The sequence below is a fragment of the Rhynchophorus ferrugineus genome, unplaced genomic scaffold (assembly GCF_030347505.1).
Source record: "Rhynchophorus ferrugineus isolate W39M unplaced genomic scaffold, kcgeb_rfMv2 rfM2, whole genome shotgun sequence".
Classification (NCBI taxonomy): domain Eukaryota; kingdom Metazoa; phylum Arthropoda; class Insecta; order Coleoptera; family Curculionidae; genus Rhynchophorus; species Rhynchophorus ferrugineus.
Genome location: NW_027472581.1, coordinates 13255511 through 13275260, shown reverse-complemented (window position 1 = coordinate 13275260; position 19750 = coordinate 13255511). Strand labels below are relative to the sequence as shown.

At 32.1% G+C, this 19750-nt stretch overlaps 1 protein-coding gene across 1 annotated transcript; it reads right to left on the bottom strand.

Annotated features, from left to right (window-relative positions):
• Positions 1 to 10633: 10633 nt before the first annotated feature.
• LOC143190799 (uncharacterized) lies at positions 10634 to 13266 on the bottom strand. The gene is made up of 7 exons (XM_076395367.1): positions 12859 to 13266; positions 12679 to 12798; positions 12561 to 12602; positions 11402 to 11488; positions 10944 to 11342; positions 10778 to 10808; positions 10634 to 10700 (listed from the first exon to the last, which is right to left on the bottom strand). The coding sequence occupies exons 1-7, from the start codon at positions 13118 to 13120 to the stop codon at positions 10634 to 10636; spliced, it is 1008 nt and encodes a 335-aa protein (XP_076251482.1). The 5' UTR covers positions 13121 to 13266.
• Between the last annotated feature and the right edge of the window lie 6484 nt (positions 13267 to 19750).

The window sequence follows — 19750 nt, the reverse complement described above, 5'->3', positions numbered from 1 at the left end:
AATTTTCTCTAAAATAATTTTAATAAATTATGTTTCTATCGATAAAATTGTTTGTGTACTTACTGTTCTTATATATTTCGGATTTGGTCTCGAATAGAACCGATATCAAGATGGTCAAGATTCGTCACCCATTTTGTATGTAGACGGGTTTTCTTGGGTGAATCTAACTTATTATCCTTCATTTTGTAAGCGATGTTATTCACAGTACTCACAGTAATATTTAGCCTGGCAGCAACCCGCTAAACAAATTTTTCAATAAAATTGTAGGGACTTTATATATAATACTAGCGACCCGCCCCGGCTTCGCACGGGTGCAATGCTGATACTAAATTAAATACACTACAGAAAAAATATGAACGTTGTATATAAAAACATAGCGGCCCGCTCCGACTTTGCACGGGCATAAAATATATATGCCTATGTCACTCAATGAAAACATGATTAAAATCGATCCAGTATTTTTGGTTCATTCATTACTGCCCTTGGCCTGCACGCATTAAATTTGGAGTAAAACAATTCCTCTTCCCCTATATTAACTATGAAGATTTCCTGCTATCTTTGGAATATCTAAATTCATACAATTTTTATTACATTACACATTTTTAAACGCAAATTTTAAATTTGTAATATCTCCGAAAATATTTGTTTAATTTACATGCTGTAAGGAACCATATTGATCTATATTAATTGCACACTGTATTTAAGGTACTTAATTCGATAAGGATTAATGCCGTATTGCTTAAAATAGCTTCGCAAATAAGCCATTTTCTCACGTAAAAAGTAAACAATAAAAATGGTTAATGTGGGTTATCCCTAAAAGATAAACATATACCATCGCGGACTTTTTTGTAGACCTTTTTATGGTGTACAATACTGTAGTACATTAATTTGATCTAACTCGTAGGGTTAGGCAGCGTTTTTGCTAATTGCTAAATAAGCCTAAAAAAATAGGTTAATTTACGACATCACGTTAGAAACCTCTAAAATTAACAATGTTGCCTTAGTATATTATGCATGTATTATACATATAAACCTTCCTCTTGAATCACTCTATCTATTGAAAAAAACCGCATCAAAATCCGTTGCGTAGTTTTAAAGATTTAAGCGCACATAGAGATATAGGGACAGAAAAGGCGACTTTGTTTTATACTATGTAGTGATTATTTAATATCATCAATAATTACCTCTCTAACGGAATTTGTCAGCAAAAGAGGGCCTCCATTATCTCCTTCCTTTTCGAAATAGCCTATTAAAGCCGCAATCAATTTGTGACCCTGAATATCTATTGTTTTCGGCATTTTCAAACACAGTAATATGTTATATTACATAGCGACCCAAATTATCAAAATAATCAAAGGGCTAAAATAATGTTTGCCGGTTTATAATCTGTAATAATTATAACTAATATTTTGAATAATTTAGCGTACATCTACCAATCAGACGGCGACCGGCTGTCAGATGTATGAAAAATTCTTGGAAGCAATAGTTATAAGAGATTTTAACTCTAACCTATAAATTATTGTGGCTGTATAATTAACTGTACTTTTTAGATTTACTATAATGCTAAAATAAATTATATTTCATAACATTTTTGTTCAATTATTTTATTTAGATTAGAATTTTTTTGTATGTCAAAGCCAAACTGAACTAAAACTCAGAGTTAATTCGGCAGCATTGTAATATTTCGACGTCACAAATATCCATGATGCATTACTAAAAAAACTTTGAATACACTATATATATTTTTCGTAGTAGGCGTTGACTCAATGATTCAAATTCAAACGTCTATGGATTCAAATAATATCCTGTAACATATGCTGGTGCCTTCAAGAAGTTACAGCTGTAAATATATTTATATAATTGTTATTTTATTCAAGACAGCATAACTTCCGCTTATTTATGAAAAAAAAATTAAATTGTTTTGGGAGCTGGATTAATAGTATAACAGGTCAATTGAAAAGTCCCCGGTCATAGTAAAAAATTAAGTTTAAAAAAATTAGTTTTTTTTATTCAACATAATTCCCTTCAAGGGTGATACACTGATTATAGCGACCCTCCAGTTTTTCGATGCCATTTTTGTAGTACGATTTGCCCTTTGCTTCAAAATAGGCCGCAGTTTCGGCGATCACCTCTTCATTCGACGAAAATTTCGTCCCAGCGAGCATTCTTTTGAGATCTGAGAACAGAAAATAGTCGCAGGGGGCCAGGTCTGTAGAATACGACGGAGGAGGAAGCAACACCCAGCTCATGGATTTTTGACACGATGCATTGTCTTGGTGAAGCAGCACTTTCTTCAAATGCGTCCGTTTTTCGGCGATTTCGTCCTTCAAACAGTTCAATAACGCTATGTAATAGTCGCTGTTGGCGGTTCTTTCTTTTTCAAGGTAATCAATGAAAATTATTCCATGCGCATCCCAAAATACAGACGCCATAACCTTGCCAGCCGACTGTTGAGTTTTCCCCCGCTTTGGAGCGGGTTCATCGTGTGCAGTCCACTCGGATGATTGTTGGTTGGACTTCGTAGTGAAATGATGGAGCCATGTTTCATCCATTGTTACATATTGTTATATCTTGGGTTTATTACGCTTGATAATCTTCAAACACTGCTGCGAATCATCAACTCGTCGTTGTTTTTGGTCAAAAGTGAGCTCGCGTGGCACCCACTTTGCACAGAGCTTTCTCATACCCAAATATTCGTAAATGATATGTTGTACATGTTCAGTTGATATCTTTAGAGTGTTTGCTATTATTACGGTAATTCAAAATCAGTTTGTTAATTTTTTAAATTTTTTCATCTTTAACAATCTCTTTTGGGCCTTCACCGTCTTCGGTGCTCATTTCACCATGTCTAAACTTAGCATATCAATCCTTGATGCCCGGAAACTCGGCATAAAGCCAAATTTTTGGGTCAATTGTATTTTTTCCCTTCAAAAACCAATATTTTATCAACACGCGAAATTCCTTTTTATCTATTTTTTCACAATAACAAAAGTTGCTTCACTCAAAAAGCTATAATTTAGCAACTAATAATCCGACAGCTGTCAAATTTATACACGCATCTTTCGAGGTTTAGGGCTAACTAAACAACAGGGATTTAGTTCTAGTAGCGCCATCTATGTGTCAGCCGGGGACGTTTTAATTGCCCTGTTAGTAAAGTCACAAAGTTTCTCTCTCTAAGTCCTCCAGAGCTGGGCAGATTAGGGATGATCGATATTCATGGATGCTTTTCGCGCTAAACATCGATGTATTGTCTTCGATATTATCGACACATCGATGTTATAAGAATGAAATAAACGTTCATTATTTTTGATTGAAAAATACCCATACGAATATACATTTCCAAGATACATTAGACTGTTCCAGAATTCTACAACACAAGTGGAATGAGACCAAGCTGTAGATATCTGCTGCAGATCATGAAAGATCATTATAAACTTATTAACAAAAAGAATAAGGTGACACGAATATGCTTATGGAATTACAATTTTATTTAAAAAGCCCAGTAGCTGATTTTAAAATTACCTTTAAAAGAACAATAACTTTTATGGAATGTGCTAGAATCCACCTAACATAATTTAAAGAAAATAGCTCATATTTAAGAGCAGCTATAGAAGAATTAGATAAAAACACGAAAAAAGTATAATTTAGTCTACTGACATCATCAACAAAATTACAAGTTTAATTTTCAAAGTTCGTATAATGGCAGATAATGTAAAATGTAACTATTTATATAACACTCTTTATTAGAGTATGTTAAATTTTTATATATCAATATTAGTGTCATTGTTCTTAGTGGTTATTAAAGATTAAGATATGAATAGCTATTGTACATGTTTGGACATATATAAATATACTCACAAATCTTTTTGGATGAAAAATATAAAATTACTAGAGTAGAATTAGACATTCTTTTTTATTAATTACATCCTTCATTTTATATGCTTAGTACGATCTTAATTTTCAACTTAATTGATTACCACTATTCTGTTGTACTTGCATTAATACACAAGCAAGGCGAGTACGGGATTAATACATCAGTATATATTTCCTTAATTAAAATGAAACTACACTAGTTAAGCCAAAATTAAAAATACACTTACACACTGAACAAGTTCGCGTGGTTTGTTTCGCTTCAATCTTCCGATTTTCTGCCTGTTGTCCAATGTGCCTGTAGCTACCTGTAGCGAAAGACATTGGTAATTAATCGCAGAACTTTGTTTTGGTTGTGTTGGATTACTAGTTAGCTTGATGGCTTAGTGCAACCCCATATTTGCACCCCATAGGTCCAAATTAATTTTATAATTGACTAATAAATAAATCCCTTTGATTTTAGGTCAGGTTGAGGGTATCTTCCGACTAACCAGTACAGTTGCTTGACTTTGAGCCTAATCTATTCTGTCTTTTGTCTTTCATGATGTTTCTAATTTAACCTACCATCGAGATCTACTTGAAGGTATATAGCTGATTCTGCTTGAGGAATCGGGCATTGAGGTCAAGTGATATCATTAGGTTTCTCTTATTTCACCGCAACGTGAAATTAACATGGGCATATTTGGAGCTATTAAGCTGTATTTTCCAGTCTCTAGCCCAATTGTAGATCTAGTTGATCGCTATATGTGGATTTGTTACAGTTTGCCATGATAACTTTGTCTTGTTTGTTATATATGTATATAAATATATATATATATATATATATATATTTATATATATATATTTATATATATATATAGGTGAAAACATGTGAAATGATTTCAACTTTCAAAACAAAAAACGTCCAGGCCAGTAACTTTTGAAGATGAGAAATTCCAGAAATAATTGGATGAATACCTAAAACAAATTCAAGAACAATTGGAATAATAATTGAATGTAAGCCGGGTTTCGTTGAAAAAAAATCGTCAGTGAAATGTTGCTTAAAAAGTACGAACTGTTGAAACTAGGAGAAATCGTCAATACTGTCACTACTGACAACAAATGATTGATTTGAATTGTTCATTGATTGAAGCGTCTACAATACGTTCAAAGACATGACAAGGTGATTTTGCAGCAAGACCACGCGCACTCTCGCGCAGTTATATGAAAGAAATAATGAAATCTCTTGAATACCACACTCTTCAGACCTAGTCCCATTTGCCTACCACCTTTTCACCTCAATGGGACACGCGCTTGCAGAGCCGCACTTCGCCGGTTCAAGTGATAAGCTGTTCTCTCGAAATGGCACCCAAAAATTGCCTGAGAAACATAAGTTATCCATTTAAATAACACCTGTTTTGCTTAGCTATAAAACTGGAAAGGAATTATATCTTATTTTTTATATTTATAAGTGATTTATTTGTATTTCAATTGCAAATTTGGGGGTGTCTATAATTTTAGAATTGTTTGCATTTAATTAATTGCTCATCGATGTTAACTTTTCATGGCCAACTCTTCTCTATCATAAACAGTTGGTATAACAGTTGGTGATTCTTTTATTGCAGAGTTTCTGAATGTGTCAAATCAAATCAACAAATAAACATGTTTTTGCACTTTTAACCGATTAACTCATAATTGAAAGTTGTTTGGTTATTACATATTGCGTTTTAATGATTAAAAATAAAAGGAAATGTGGCGATTCCATTCAAGCGTTTTAAATATGTTTGTTTGTTCGGAAGTTTAACAACGGGGAAGTCCAAGGTCTATATGATTGTTTAATAAAAAGTCCAGATGTTGAACGTTGTCGTTAATGTATTTGTTGATTTCTCTGTCGGTTTAAAATTAGAGTATTCTCACAGATACACGTGATTTGGTTGTGCAAACTGTAACATAATATTCAACATAATTTGTAATTTGCTTTAGTGTGTCAGTCAATAAACGTTTGTTATGATTACAATGAAGGGTATTGAGATCTAAATAGCTGTATTACACTTTTTAAAAAGACAAATATTCTTATATATATATATATATATATATATATATATATATATATATACATATATAAATAAATGTAGATATAAAAAGTTGCAACCTATTTGAGAACACAACATATCTCTTGGCAAATATAATTAAAATTGTCTATAGCGCATTTATATTATTTATATTTCTTCATTTAGTTTCTTAGGTCATATTAAAGCTCCTACTCTTCTCTATCTATCTCTTTGTTCCTTCAAATTGAAAGCAGACTAAGTCTGTATCTGTTAATATTTTATTTACTAGTTCAGCACACAAATATACTGAAGCAAGTTATAATTATTTTTACTATGATATTGCGAAAATACAGATAATTAAAACGGTTAAATTGTAAGATATACATCAGAATGGAGAAAACATACTATAACGTAATGCTTGAAAGAGTAGCAACAAAAAAATGTATGATATATATCAAAATTACCGCTGTCTTTTTATTATAACAAAATTAAGAAGTCAAAAGACAGCTTAAATATCTATTAATAATACAGTAAAACAATTATGAGATCTACGAATTGTATTATTTTATTTTATCTTAATATATTTTTTTAAACATACTTTTGAAGAATTATTTTTTATGACTATATTCTATATCTATATTTCTAAAAAAAATTACCTATCTCGATTAAGTAGCCTTAAGCCAACATATTAATTATAAGTATCTTAACCAATATATATTTATTTAAGTAAATGATAACTTTAAAATAATTAAATTTTTAATTGATGGCACCGTAAAAAACAACATTTTAAAGGACAATAAAATTTATATATATATATACATATATATATATATATATATATATATATATATATATATATATATATATATATATATATATATATATGTATATATATTGAATGGCATTTGGACACATTGGGTTTAATCTGTGGATAATATTTTCAAAATTTCTTCTGTTATATCCTGTAAAAACAATATACATATACCTATAAATACAAATGCTCTACATAAATATTTGTATATATACAAGGTAAAATCAATGCTATCACACACACATTCTTAATCTAGCTAATTTGGGCTGTTTGATCCAAGGAAAACGACATTTAATTTTTTTATTTCTGCACATACACCGGATACACAATACTTTTGAGACTGAAGATATATTATAATCAAATAATTGTGATTATAACTAAGTCACGACGTTTGTTGTGACGTTACTCCATAAATATTTACTACATTGATTACAATCTTTCCTTCTATCCTACTGATAATTCTGTGGGATCCCATGTTACTAGTTTACTAGTCCTTCACTGATCCTTGTATATTGTACACGTGATTGATTTTCCGGACTCTTGATTACTCCATAAATATTTACTACATTGATTACAATCTTTCCTTCTATCCTACTGATAATTCTGTGGGATCCCATGTTACTAGTTTACTAGTCCTTCACTGATCCTTGTATATTGTACACGTGATTGATTTTCCGGACTCTTGATTACTCCATAAATATTTACTACATTGATTACAATCTTTCCTTCTATCCTACTGATAATTCTGTTGGATCCCATGTTACTAGATTACTCGTGCTTCACTGATCCTTGTATATTATACACATGATTAATTTTCTAAGAGTTTAGATTAGTCCATTACTGTTTACTACATTGATTACAATGTTTCCTTCCTTCTTACTTATAATTCAAGATCACATGTTTCTAGTTTTCTGTTGTTCCTTCTGATGGTCATTGATCTTTGAGTGCTCTAGTGCTCCGAAATTAATTTCCGTCTGCTGCATACAGCCATCTTGTTACTTCCACTTTCCTTCGTGTATATATAATTATATATATATATATACTATACCAAACTAAAAAGGTTACCTAATCTCCATTCCCCTACACTATCCGTCGTCACCCTACTATATCTTTTCATTTACACCGAGAATTCTGGGCCCATAACCTTTTACGAATCATTTATGATTCGGGATGGGACGGAATTAATACACCACTTACGGCCTTGGAACAAAAGAGAAACTTTATTTTGATCCCTGGTAATTTATACGCACTCTATACAAGTCACAGTGAGATACAGTGTATCGAGACAAGTCATATATTTAACACAAATGTTCTTTTAATGCCATTTTTGTGATTCTTTATTACTGTCAACATGACCTGGATGGAAAACATACAGAAATAACGTATTATAAGTTAGTTAAAAAAAATTCCGTTAATTTAACATGAAGTTTTAAAATGGTAAATAAATGTACCAGAAAACTGTTTAAAAATATATCGATTTTCAAATGTATTTTGTTGGTTTCACTATGTTTCACGTAAACCTAGGTTTTCCTCAATTTATTTTCTCATAATTTACCTGAAATACCCAACCCGAAATTATAGAGAAACAAATCTAAAAATAAGCGATGCCGTTCTATTATTAATTGAAATAGTTTAATGGCGCTGTAATAAATATACTTAATTAATTGTCGAAGCCCGTGGGATTTTCGTTTACCTAATTTGCCTGATGTACACGGTAAACGTAATGGCCGCCCAAATTCCCCAAACTTTAGAAAATCTACGTTGCCGTCAGGGAATTTTCTTTGTTTTGATACCGGGAAATCGTAAACTGATACAATGATGAGCGTTCCAAAAATAATGCGTTTATTTGATTCGTTTTAGTCAATATTTACTGAACGGAGATTTTTATCTAGTATAGATATTTAAATGTTTTACATTACGAGTTATGGTACTTGAAATATAGTCTATCCTCAGATCAGTTTGAATTTGATATACAACAAAATTCTAATCTGCCGGCTTGGTGGCGCAATGGTAAAGGCGATAGGACGGTCCTCCCACTGTTGCGATAGCCGCGGGTTCGAATCCTGCTGGAGCATGGTCGTAAATGTATGTTTGAGATTGTTTAAAATTTGTGAATGTTCTAGGCAAGAGTGTAAAATCCGACAAGGAAAATGATTCCAGTTACGCCAGTAATCAGGCTTGGTAAGACCGGATGTCTTCTGGGATGATTTCTAAAGTTGGTAACTCGCCAGTCAATAGGCTTAATTGCGAAGGCCGTGGTTGGAACCCACGTTAAACTTTAGGGCCAGTCGGGATAGTTGGTAAAAGGAGACTTTAAAATATAATTTAAAAAAAATTCTAATTTAAATAAAATAATTGAACAAAAATACTGCTATCTAATATAATTTATTTTAACATTATAGTAGATCTAATGCATATATTATCGAATCACTGAAAAATACAATTAAGTACACAGTTATAATAATTTGTAGGTTAGGGTTATGTTTGGTTGTATTACCAGTGAACTATTTTCTAGGAATGCTATATAATGGGCACTAATTCTTTTGCAGGTAATGTAGCTAGTGCTCGGGGTCAGAAGACAATGATTAAATTGCAAGATAAGAAATTAGAAAAATCATACCAAAAAAACACACAGCGAGAAGCAGACGGAGCAATTAAGGGAAATGGCATCGATAACAGGAATAGATAATGTATCTATAGATTCGAAATCAATCAATCAATAATCTCAAATTGAAATCGTTATTAACATAGAAGTGGTGCTTATAAATTATATTATTATAATAATATAGTGCTTGTTATTTATATGGTTTGAATGAATATTTCTAAATATGTATTGCTTAGATTACATTTTGTTTGTTTATTTTATTCCATTTATTGCAATAAAGTTTGTTAAATGATGTAATATTTCGACATTATTTATCTGCTCCGAGGCGTTATATAAACCGAAAAAAATAATAAATTACAGATCTTCATATGCTATGTTATCAATTTATTTCAACCACTTTCTTTTCTTTTATTCATTTAGCTTTTTTCTCCTTTTGAAATATCTGTGAAATCAGAAAGATAAAAGTATAATAACAAATAGACAGAACACGTATACCAGGGGTGTGCAACTACAATGCTAAGTGGTGGGGCAAAATCTCGCTTAGTCCAATCATTGGTGGCGCTGACAACGTGAATTTGATTGGTTAGTTTAAAAATATTATATAGAATCCTGTAAGGAAAATAATTTGCTTTGATTGGTCAGCCATTTCACGTGACTATTTTATGACGTCACATTTGCTGGCCAATAATATTTGAATGAAAATCGAATTTAATTTAAAAAACTAATTTATTAAAATAAAATCCTATACAAATATACATAAATGTAAATAATATAAATAATAATAAAAAACAACAGAAATATACATAATTGCAAAAAGCAAAAATAAATAAACTACAAAAATGTAAATAAAAAAAATTAAAAGCCCCATACTCCAGACAAAATAATTAAAATACTCTTCTATAACGCCTGCTCCCTTTTTCGTATTTGTTTAGTGCCATCAATTTTATAGGATCTATTAGAGTTCTATCTTGTATTTGTGCTATACTGAAGGTAAACTTTAAGTCCTTCCCTGTTAATATTGAATTAACTTGTTTAACCCAAAAATACAATGAACATTTGACAATAAGATTTAAAATGTGGTCTTCAAAATCGCTATGGACTGGGCAGTTGAAACGTTTAAAATTTATGTGTTTTTTTAAGACATCTCTCAGAATAACAGATATGCTATTTTTATGACAAAATCTAGGTATTAAATAAAAGAGATAGCTTAAAGATCTACAAACAGTATAGTAAAACAGTCTTGATGGAGTTGTTAATTTGGGTCTACGCGGCTGCATCGCTTCTATAAAATCAGTATCGAGTTTTTGATCTGTGGAACTACTTAATGTAGAATGTAGACAGATATTGCACGTTGTCTTTTTTCTCAGAAGTTTTATCAAATAGCCTGAAATATAGACTAACGTGCAACGTTCCACTCTTGTTTTCCTCAGAGCAAAGTTCTCTGAAACTGAAAATATAGACCCAACTGGTGATTCTACAACCTCTGGTGATGCTACATCTCCAGTTAAAAAATAATGTAAGTTATCTAAAGCGCCAACATGTTCATCTTCTTCACAATTTGCTCCGGGCGAATGATGTGAAAAAAATGAAGTGATGATAAGTGCTTTAAAAGATTTCTCAAACATACTAGGCGAAGGATGTATGTTTCTAACTCCATGACTTCTAATAGATCCAAAAAAATTTTCTAAGGAATCTTGGTTAAGATTCCTTAAACAAATGTGATTATTTTTAAATTCAGACAAAACTGATTTCTTTAAGGAAATAAATCCCCTTAAAGTAGCAATTAAGTTTTTGATTGATGGCACAGTAACAAATACTTTCTTAACAGGGCAATAAAATTTGGCACTGTTTAAACACATAATAGCTCTACTCCAAAATTCCTCATGTGGTGAGCTTAAGGATAAGGCTTCAAGGAGAGGCTTGAATTCTGGCGCTGTCTTGCTGCTGGAATTGCAACTATCGAATAAACTATCCAAAAATGCTATAACAGCACCTGTTTGTTCAGCATCGTTCGGAAGATTATCTTCTGAAAACAAGACAAAATTATAATTATTATTAATACATGAGATATTTCAGCATACTTACTCCACTTTGAGAAAGTCACCAAATGTGAGGCCACTGTATAGCTGAACACTTGTGTACAAATCTTGACTTTCATCTTGTTTATTTTGCCTGGAATTACACGCATCTCTATCGATGTAGTACAGATCTATAATATGCTCCCATTTTGCAATGTTTAGTTTGTTATCAAGTTTAATGTATAAATTTTTTTTTAACAAATTGTTCCGAATTCCTTAAAATAAAATAAATGAGGGATATCGTAAAGTGGAATTATCTTTTCCCCATTTACTTGAAATTCAGAACAACTTCTTGACTGGGACAGCAAACTATTAATGGCAGCCTGATTAGCAGACCCTTGGTCGCAAACTGTGCAAAGGACCTTTAAACCTATCTCCTGACATTTTCCAATAACTTTAACAATCAAATGTTTTAATAATGTCGATTTAATTGGTCCTTTTGAATATGTGAAGGAGATAGGTTGTTTCCATTTTCTAAATAATCCTTTCACCATAAACACATTTACATAGTCTGCTATGGCTGCCCTTTTATAGCTCCCTGTATTCTCCAAGCCATCGATACAGTCTTCTTTAATATTATATTGCAAATTGGGAGCCAGGCTCATCTCATCAAACATCACAATACAGGATCTATCTGATATGCTCATATTTTGAACTGCGCTTTTCAGTGACAAAAATATTTGCTCATTTAGCCCTGCTCGCATTGGGATTTGCCTAAGCAATGCTAAACAAGTACTCTTTGAGGGAAAAGCAAATATTTTTGACAATAATTTATAGGTCTTGCCGCTTGATTTTAAAAGAGCAATAGCAAAAACTTTTTCCTGAATTGTGAAACGTCTAGATTTAGGTGTCTTCGGTTGATTTGCCAATTGAGAAAAAAAGAAATCTACTGTTGGCTTATTAACATGTTCAAATAAGTTTTTTAGTAATTCTGCACGCAAACTTGAACTAATATTTGCAAATCTGCTTTTGAATGAGGCAACTAATCTCTTATTTCTTGTGACATGTTTATAAGACGTTACTACTTTGTTATAAATATCTTTAACTTCATCTGACAAATATGTTTGACGAGAGGAACCAAATTTCCTTATAATGCCACTGTAGCTTTTACGTGCTAAAAAAAAGCCCTAGTATTAACTATACAAATTATGTATCAAAAGTATTACCTTTTCGTGGAGTTTCTTTTATTGAACATTGCGATTGTTGTTCTAAAAAGTTAAAGATGTGTATAAGAACTACAAATATTTTAAAGATATTCTAAAATTAAATGGTTTTTATTAGTACCTTCTTGCAAGACTTCTTTATTTGGAGATATCACATTGACAGCACTCGAACAACTTGGAAGATTATTTAAATTAATGTTCTCATTGTTACCATTAACGTCTTTATAAATAAGTTGACTTTCTGTAAACAAACAATAAATAAACAAACATATAATAGATATATAGATAATTTTATATGTACCTGATAAAAACAATGTTGGATATGCATTTGCCCTAATACCTGTTCGTGAAGGAAGGGTTACCCTAAATTCTTCACTAAAATGTCTGTGACACACACGATGCCGGTGGTATATTTGCATTGTGGTTAATCCAGATAGTTTACTACTATTAACTTGATCGATCCATTTTTGGAAAAGAGCGGGATCATTCTTCGGGAACCGATGTCTGATTTCGGTAGTAGATTTACACCCAGGTACACTGCATCTTTTACTACACGGATGCATAGTAATAAATTTTTATATTACTCAATAACAATTAATGTAAAACAGAATATATAAACAACGTGAAACGAAGTTATCTTGACTTTAACAAACACCTAAACTTCAAACAACAATGGATGCCCGAAAATGATGGCCTCGCACAATTTGACCGAACCAATCACATTCCGTTTTAGTGGCGGTTCCAACAATTTAAAAACTAGCCAATCACAATTTGCGATCGCAGCGCTAAGGTTGATTGGACTAAACAAAACATTTCCCCAAGGTCGCCTATACCGTGAAATTTCTATTTTTTCTATGACGTATACAAACATCCATACTATCCTGTTTCCATATTATTTAATATGAAAATATATCCTTTGTTCAATAACAATCTACAAAATTAGTATTATAAAGTCATAATATTTTACTAGTAATTCATACCTTATACATTTATTTTCGCATTATCTGCCTTTAATTTTGTCTGTGAAAGAATTATATTACCTCAACAAAGTATAAATACAAAATTAACCTAAAAATTACTTCTAACCTCAACTGTGGTAAACGGCAAGGCGTACATAGAAAAGGACGCGTAGTTGTCAAAAACCTTTGGCTAGATTAGAACAAGTGGGCATGTGCAGTTCCAGCCATTCAAAACTTGTATATTTTTTTTACTGTCGTCTTTTTTTTGTAGTTGTATCCAATGGAGGCCTAATCGACCTAATTGGCAATTATATACCCAAGTAATATATTTTAGTTTCATTAGAGATCATATTTTCCTTGTACGTTTAGTGCTTCTGTCCTTATGTGCAGTGGTTTATTGTAAAGACATTTTAATAACACTGCATTCTCCTTAATGTATTCACTATATCTGTAAAACAGTTACTATTTTATCTCTTGTGACACATGTTAACTAAATGCTCAAGTATATTCTGAACATAAATCTTTGCACATAAATCTTTTACACTCTACATTAGCAGTTCCTGCAGTTATCATATATTAATTATATATTCACCTTTAGTTATATCATATTCAGAAAGTTCCATTCAAGTGAATGACTAAGCTGCTTATTCTATCTAGTAGTCCAATCTATCTAACATTTCTTCACATTTCCATCACTTGTCAATTTTTTCTTCAATGTGTCTGATTGAGTTCATCCAAACAGATGTTGCTAACCATTCCTTCTTTCTTGATGAAGTACAACTTATCTGCAATGAAATATTAATAAATGATATGAGAAATAAAACCTGATCAGGTGTTATTCCAACATTTACCTTTTTCCATCAACTTTTGTTGTCATAATATTATGTTTATTCGTCATCATCTTGCCATGAGTGACCATAGGGTATATTGGTACCAATATTGTATAATACTGTATTATGGTATTGGTTATGAAATATTCATATTTCATCAAAATACACAAATTGAAATAATAAGTCTTCCTAAGATTTTATTATAAGCTTTTATAAATTGTATTCTTTTAAAGGCAATGTCTGAAAGTTCCATTAGACCTTTTGTGGGTTATCTTTACACTTACTCGTGTTTCAGACATATATCTCATTGACCATGCCCATATTAATATTCAGTGCATCTGCAACACGCTAATAAATATTTTCAATAACAGTAAATATGCTTACCTCTCTAACGAATTTTGATTATAATATTCTTTATAGACATTATATCGTTTTTATCGAAGTAACAACATTGTGTCTCTTTTTAACTAGAATAAAATGAGAAGGAAAATATTGTCTGATTCTAAAACAAATTTAAAAAATTCAATAGGAAATATATAAACATCTTGATGACGTGAGTTCGCTCTTATTTTGTATAGGCTATAGTTTATATTTAACCGGTCCAATTAAATAGACGATATATGTCAAAATTACTTTTATATTTTATTTTTAAATCTAATTATTATCACTAATGTCTTAAATAGATTTGCAGACATTTGGCAACACGGTCCACTAGCACCAACCTAAATCGAATTTTATAGGCTGATTCGATTACATGTTCTGACGCATGAGACAGATTCTACCTCTTTTTAACTTTGATAAAATGAGCTGCAACAAATCTGTTCCGACACTTTTACAATCTGCAATTAACGTTACGATGAAGCGTATTGGTTGTTCTATTGGACGGACTATATATTATGTACTATAAATACATAAATAAAATAACAAGAATGTACTTATAGGTACGCTTGGCAAGGGCCCTAAAATTCGATTTTGCCACATTACCGGATCTTCAAACGTTGCCATCGATAGCCGCTACATTTTCCCATCTTTTCGAAAATTTACGGATTCCACCTCGAAAGAATAACTTTTTGGTATCTTCATAAGTGAAGCGCTCCTTAGACTAGTTACGACTCATATGTAAGGCGGGATAGCATTTCCGATATTAGTCCCCGGCCTACCATACACATTTTTTGACAAAATTAGTTTTTCAACATAATTTCCTTCAAGGGTGACACACTTGTTATAGCGATCCTTCAACTTCGATACCATTTTTGTAGAACGATTTGTACGTTGCTTCAAAATAGGCCTCAGTTTCGGCGATCACCTCTTCATTTGACGAAAATTTCTTCCCAGCGAGCATCCCTTTGAGAATTGAAAACAGAAAATAGTCGCTGGGGACCAGATCTGGAAAATACGGTAGATGAGGAAGCAATTCAAAGCCCAATTCATGGATTTTTGACACGGCGCATTGTCTTGGTGAAGCAGCACTTTTTTTTTTCTTCAAATGCGGCCGTTTTTCGGCGATTTCGCCCATTCAAACGGCCCAATAATGCTATGCAATAGTCGGTGTTGATGGTCCTTCCTTTTTCAAGGTAGTCAATGAAAATGATTTCATGCGCATCCCAAAATACAGACGCCATAACCTTACTAGCAGACTGTTGTTGCTTTTTCCTACGCTTTGGAGCGGGTTCATCGTGTGCAGTCCACTCGGATGACTGTCGATTGGACTGCGGAGTGAAATGATGGAGCCATGTTTCATCCATTGTCACATATCGACGCAAAAATTCAGGTTTATTTAGCTTGATAATCTTCAAACACTGCTCCGAATCATAAACCCGTCGTTGCTTTTGTTAAAAGTGAGCTTGCTTGAACCCACTTTACACAGAGCTTTCTCATACCCAAATATTCGTGAATGATATGATGTATACGTTCAGTTGATATCTTTAGAGAGTCTGCTATTTCATTCAATTTCCATTTACGGTCATTCAAAATTATTTTGCAGATTTCCTTCGGTAACAACCTCTCTTGGGCGTCCACTGCGTTCACCGTCTTCGGTGCTCATTTGATCACGTTTAAACTTACCATACCAATCCTTGATGGTTGATTTTCCTGGGGCAGTGTCCGGGAACTCGGCATCAAGTCAAGTTTTTGCTTCAATTGTATTTTTTCCCTTCAAAAAACTATATTTTATCAACACGCGATTTTCACAATAATAAAAGTTGCTTCAGTAAAAATGCTATAATTCACAAACTAATGATCCGACAGCTGTCAAATATATACACGCATCTTTGAGGGTTAGTGCTAACTAAAAAACATATGGATTTAATTATAGTAACGCCATCTATGTGTCAAGCCGGGAACTTTTCAACTCATTTGTTTTTTTCTTATTTTTTGTATTTTTTGTTATTTTCAAGTATGTTTTCATCAGTTTTGCAACATCTGGTCGAACATTTTCATGCTGGAGTATAACATTATTTTGTCTTTGCTCTTATTGCAACCGTTTTTCGACGAGTGTTCAGCTCAAAAGCATCAATTTTAGTCGAACCAATCCTCATCGATGATTTCATTACGTTTTTGCACCTCATAGTATACCATACTAAGGTGATTCCTTAAAAATAGAGCAATAGTTGGGACCCATGGAAATTCGACTTTTCCTTTAATGATAATGCATCACCAGGTGGTTCCTATGATACCGTTTGCTTTGAATTATCCTAATAGATAGATTTTCCATCACCAGTAACAATGTGATTTTACCGTTGAAGCTGCCCATGACCAAACGTCTTTCAATTTTGCTTTCAACTAATACGACACAAAATATACAAAGCTTTGGATTATTCCCATGTTATTCAAGCAATTGGAATGGGTTTCTTATGCTACTCCCAATAATTTTACATATTCTTTTTGTGTGTTACATGTATTATGATGAATGATTTATGATGAAATGACATACTGAACAGTTAAACCTTAAATGTCAGGGAAGTGACATGTGATCAGTGAGACACGAAGTCGGTTAGAAGTGACACCAACTATTGTAAATCCTTTAAAATTAATTTGCAGGCTATATGTTCATTATTTACGTAATTACGTATAATTTTCATCATTTAGTTACTGTACAAAAAATACGGAATAGTATATAACTTTTAGTGTATTGGTAGAATGTTTAATTTCAAAGAGAACATATATTATAGATAATAATCATTCGTACAAGCGTGTATAACCGCAACATGTGTAGGTTTTCATCGGGTCAAACCGCAGTATTTCTTGAGAATCGCAGGAACAAATATTCGAAAATAAGTAAAATACAATGTTTGAGCGGTAATTGATTTTTAAACTTTTTAAAAAAATTTTAATTTTCTAAGAACATAAAGTAAATAATTCGTTCCCAATTGGGATAACCCACTATTATTGTCCTTCATTGTATTGTTACTCTTCTGTTCTGTTAAACGGCAATGAAGTATGTAGAACAATAATATTTTTCTCTGCTGTGGCATTTATTATCATTACTATCGATAATGAATTGGGTTTGTGGAAATCTAATTACAAGAATATGTATGGTAATTTTATTTGTATGTAGATCCTTGTCTATTTTAGAAGCCATACATTTTAATATACAGAGTGTGAGTGGGAAAATTGAACAAGATATTTTATAATTTAGCTTTATAATATTTGTTATTATATAGAATTTTATTTGAATAAATTTTTTTGAAAAAATTATATTTGAGTTTTACTTCACATTTAATTGGTCAGTAGAATGTGAGGTCGGAGGTTGGTCACGTGATGCCTATGAAGTCCTCGACCAATAAAATGCTTTCCTATTAAAATATCTTCTTTACAGGTGCCTGTAAAGGTAATTTAAACTAACCAATGAAATTCAGCGAAATGACGTTCTCAGCTCCTTCCTGTTGAGACCACGCAAAATAATTCTGAAATTATTTGTATTAAGTTAACAGTCTATATATTACTCTATACCATTTTCAATATGCCTGACGCAAGGAATAGTGTATTTAGATTTTTTATAACATTCAGAGATTTGGATTAAAACTCCTGTAAAAAGAATGAAACCGATCATAGAGAGAAAAGACCTAATACAAACACACCAGTTTGGGTTTAGATGTAGCACAAGCCTTCGATCGACAAGCACAGGTTTGGCATGAAGGCCTTCTTGGTAAACTACAGAAAATGTTACCAAAACGACACACCGAACTATTAAAATCGTACATTACAACCAGAATATTTAGAGTCAAACAAGAAGAAGTTTACTCTACAGTAAAAGAAGCTAAAGCAGGTGTACCACAAGAAAATATATTGGGGCCAATGCTTTATCTACTTTACACTTGTGATATATCACAAAAGGAGAATATTACGATGGCTATATTTGCTGATGATACTGCGATTATATCTGTGGGAGACAATAGTGAAGAAGTCTCACGAAAACTACAACAGGCAAGTGACAATATAAAAAAGAAAAGAAAAAAACTGGAATTGAAATATGGGAAAATCACAATTATCAGTACATAATAAATTGCTATTATATAAGCAAACACTGAAACCTATATGGATATACGGAGTTCAATTATGGGGATGTTCTGCAAAGAGTAAGATAAACAAAATACAAATATTTCAGAACAAAGTCCTGAGAGTTATTGTGTTCGCACCCAAATACTATAGGACTGATTACCTACATCAAGACCTTGAGATACCCACAGTTAGTCAGTCAAGAAATCAAGAGAATTGTAAGGGGACATGAGGAAAGATTCCATTCTCATGAAAATATTGAAGTATTGCAGCTTTTGAATACCACCAGAACAGGACACAGATTCAAAAGAATCAAACGATCTGATCTTGAGTAGTGTTCTATAGTGAGGTATAGTAAAAAATACAGCAGTGACATGTATAAACATTATTTCACCAGAGACTGGTGACTGAGATAGGGCCGATGGGTCCTCCTAGTTATATACCTAGATTTAAGTTATCATAAAGACAAATTGTAGGTTAGTCGGAAACGACTAGTAACAATGTAGTAATTAAATAATAATAAGATTTTTTTTTCTGCTCTACAAAAAAAAACGGGAATGACTTTCCGGTAGACCGGTCCTTTTCACCGATTTTTCAGAATAATTCTTCTGTTTAAAAAATCTTTAAAATTAATTTAGTTCCATAATCCCCCCAATATAATTGGATATGTTTTTACAATAATCATTAATTTTCAAGAAAGACGTAATGAGAAGTTATTCAAGGTCCTAAAATATAATGTACGAAAACCGGGGTACTAATTAGATTTTAAAATAACGCTTGTTACAATTCCCGACACACGCGTTCGAACACATAATGTATGTTAAGAATTTCAAGAGCAAACATTTAAATCGGACGGGAAACACGGCGGTTTAAAATCCGTGCAATAATCGACTTTTAAGTTTTTGGA

What these genes read in the sequence shown, in the direction of transcription:
- LOC143190799 (XM_076395367.1), bottom strand. Translation starts at nt 13,120, where the DNA reads ATGCATCCGTGTAGTAAAAGATGCAGTGTACCTGGGTGTAAATCTACT. An exon ending in GGTGACTTTCTCAAAGTGGA is followed by an intron (nt 11,343 to 11,401) that starts GTAAGTATGCTG and finishes TCTTGTTTTCAG; the next exon opens with AAGATAATCTTCCGAACGAT. An exon ending in AAACATACATCCTTCGCCTA is followed by an intron (nt 10,809 to 10,943) that starts GTATGTTTGAGA and finishes CTGGAGATGTAG; the next exon opens with CATCACCAGAGGTTGTAGAA.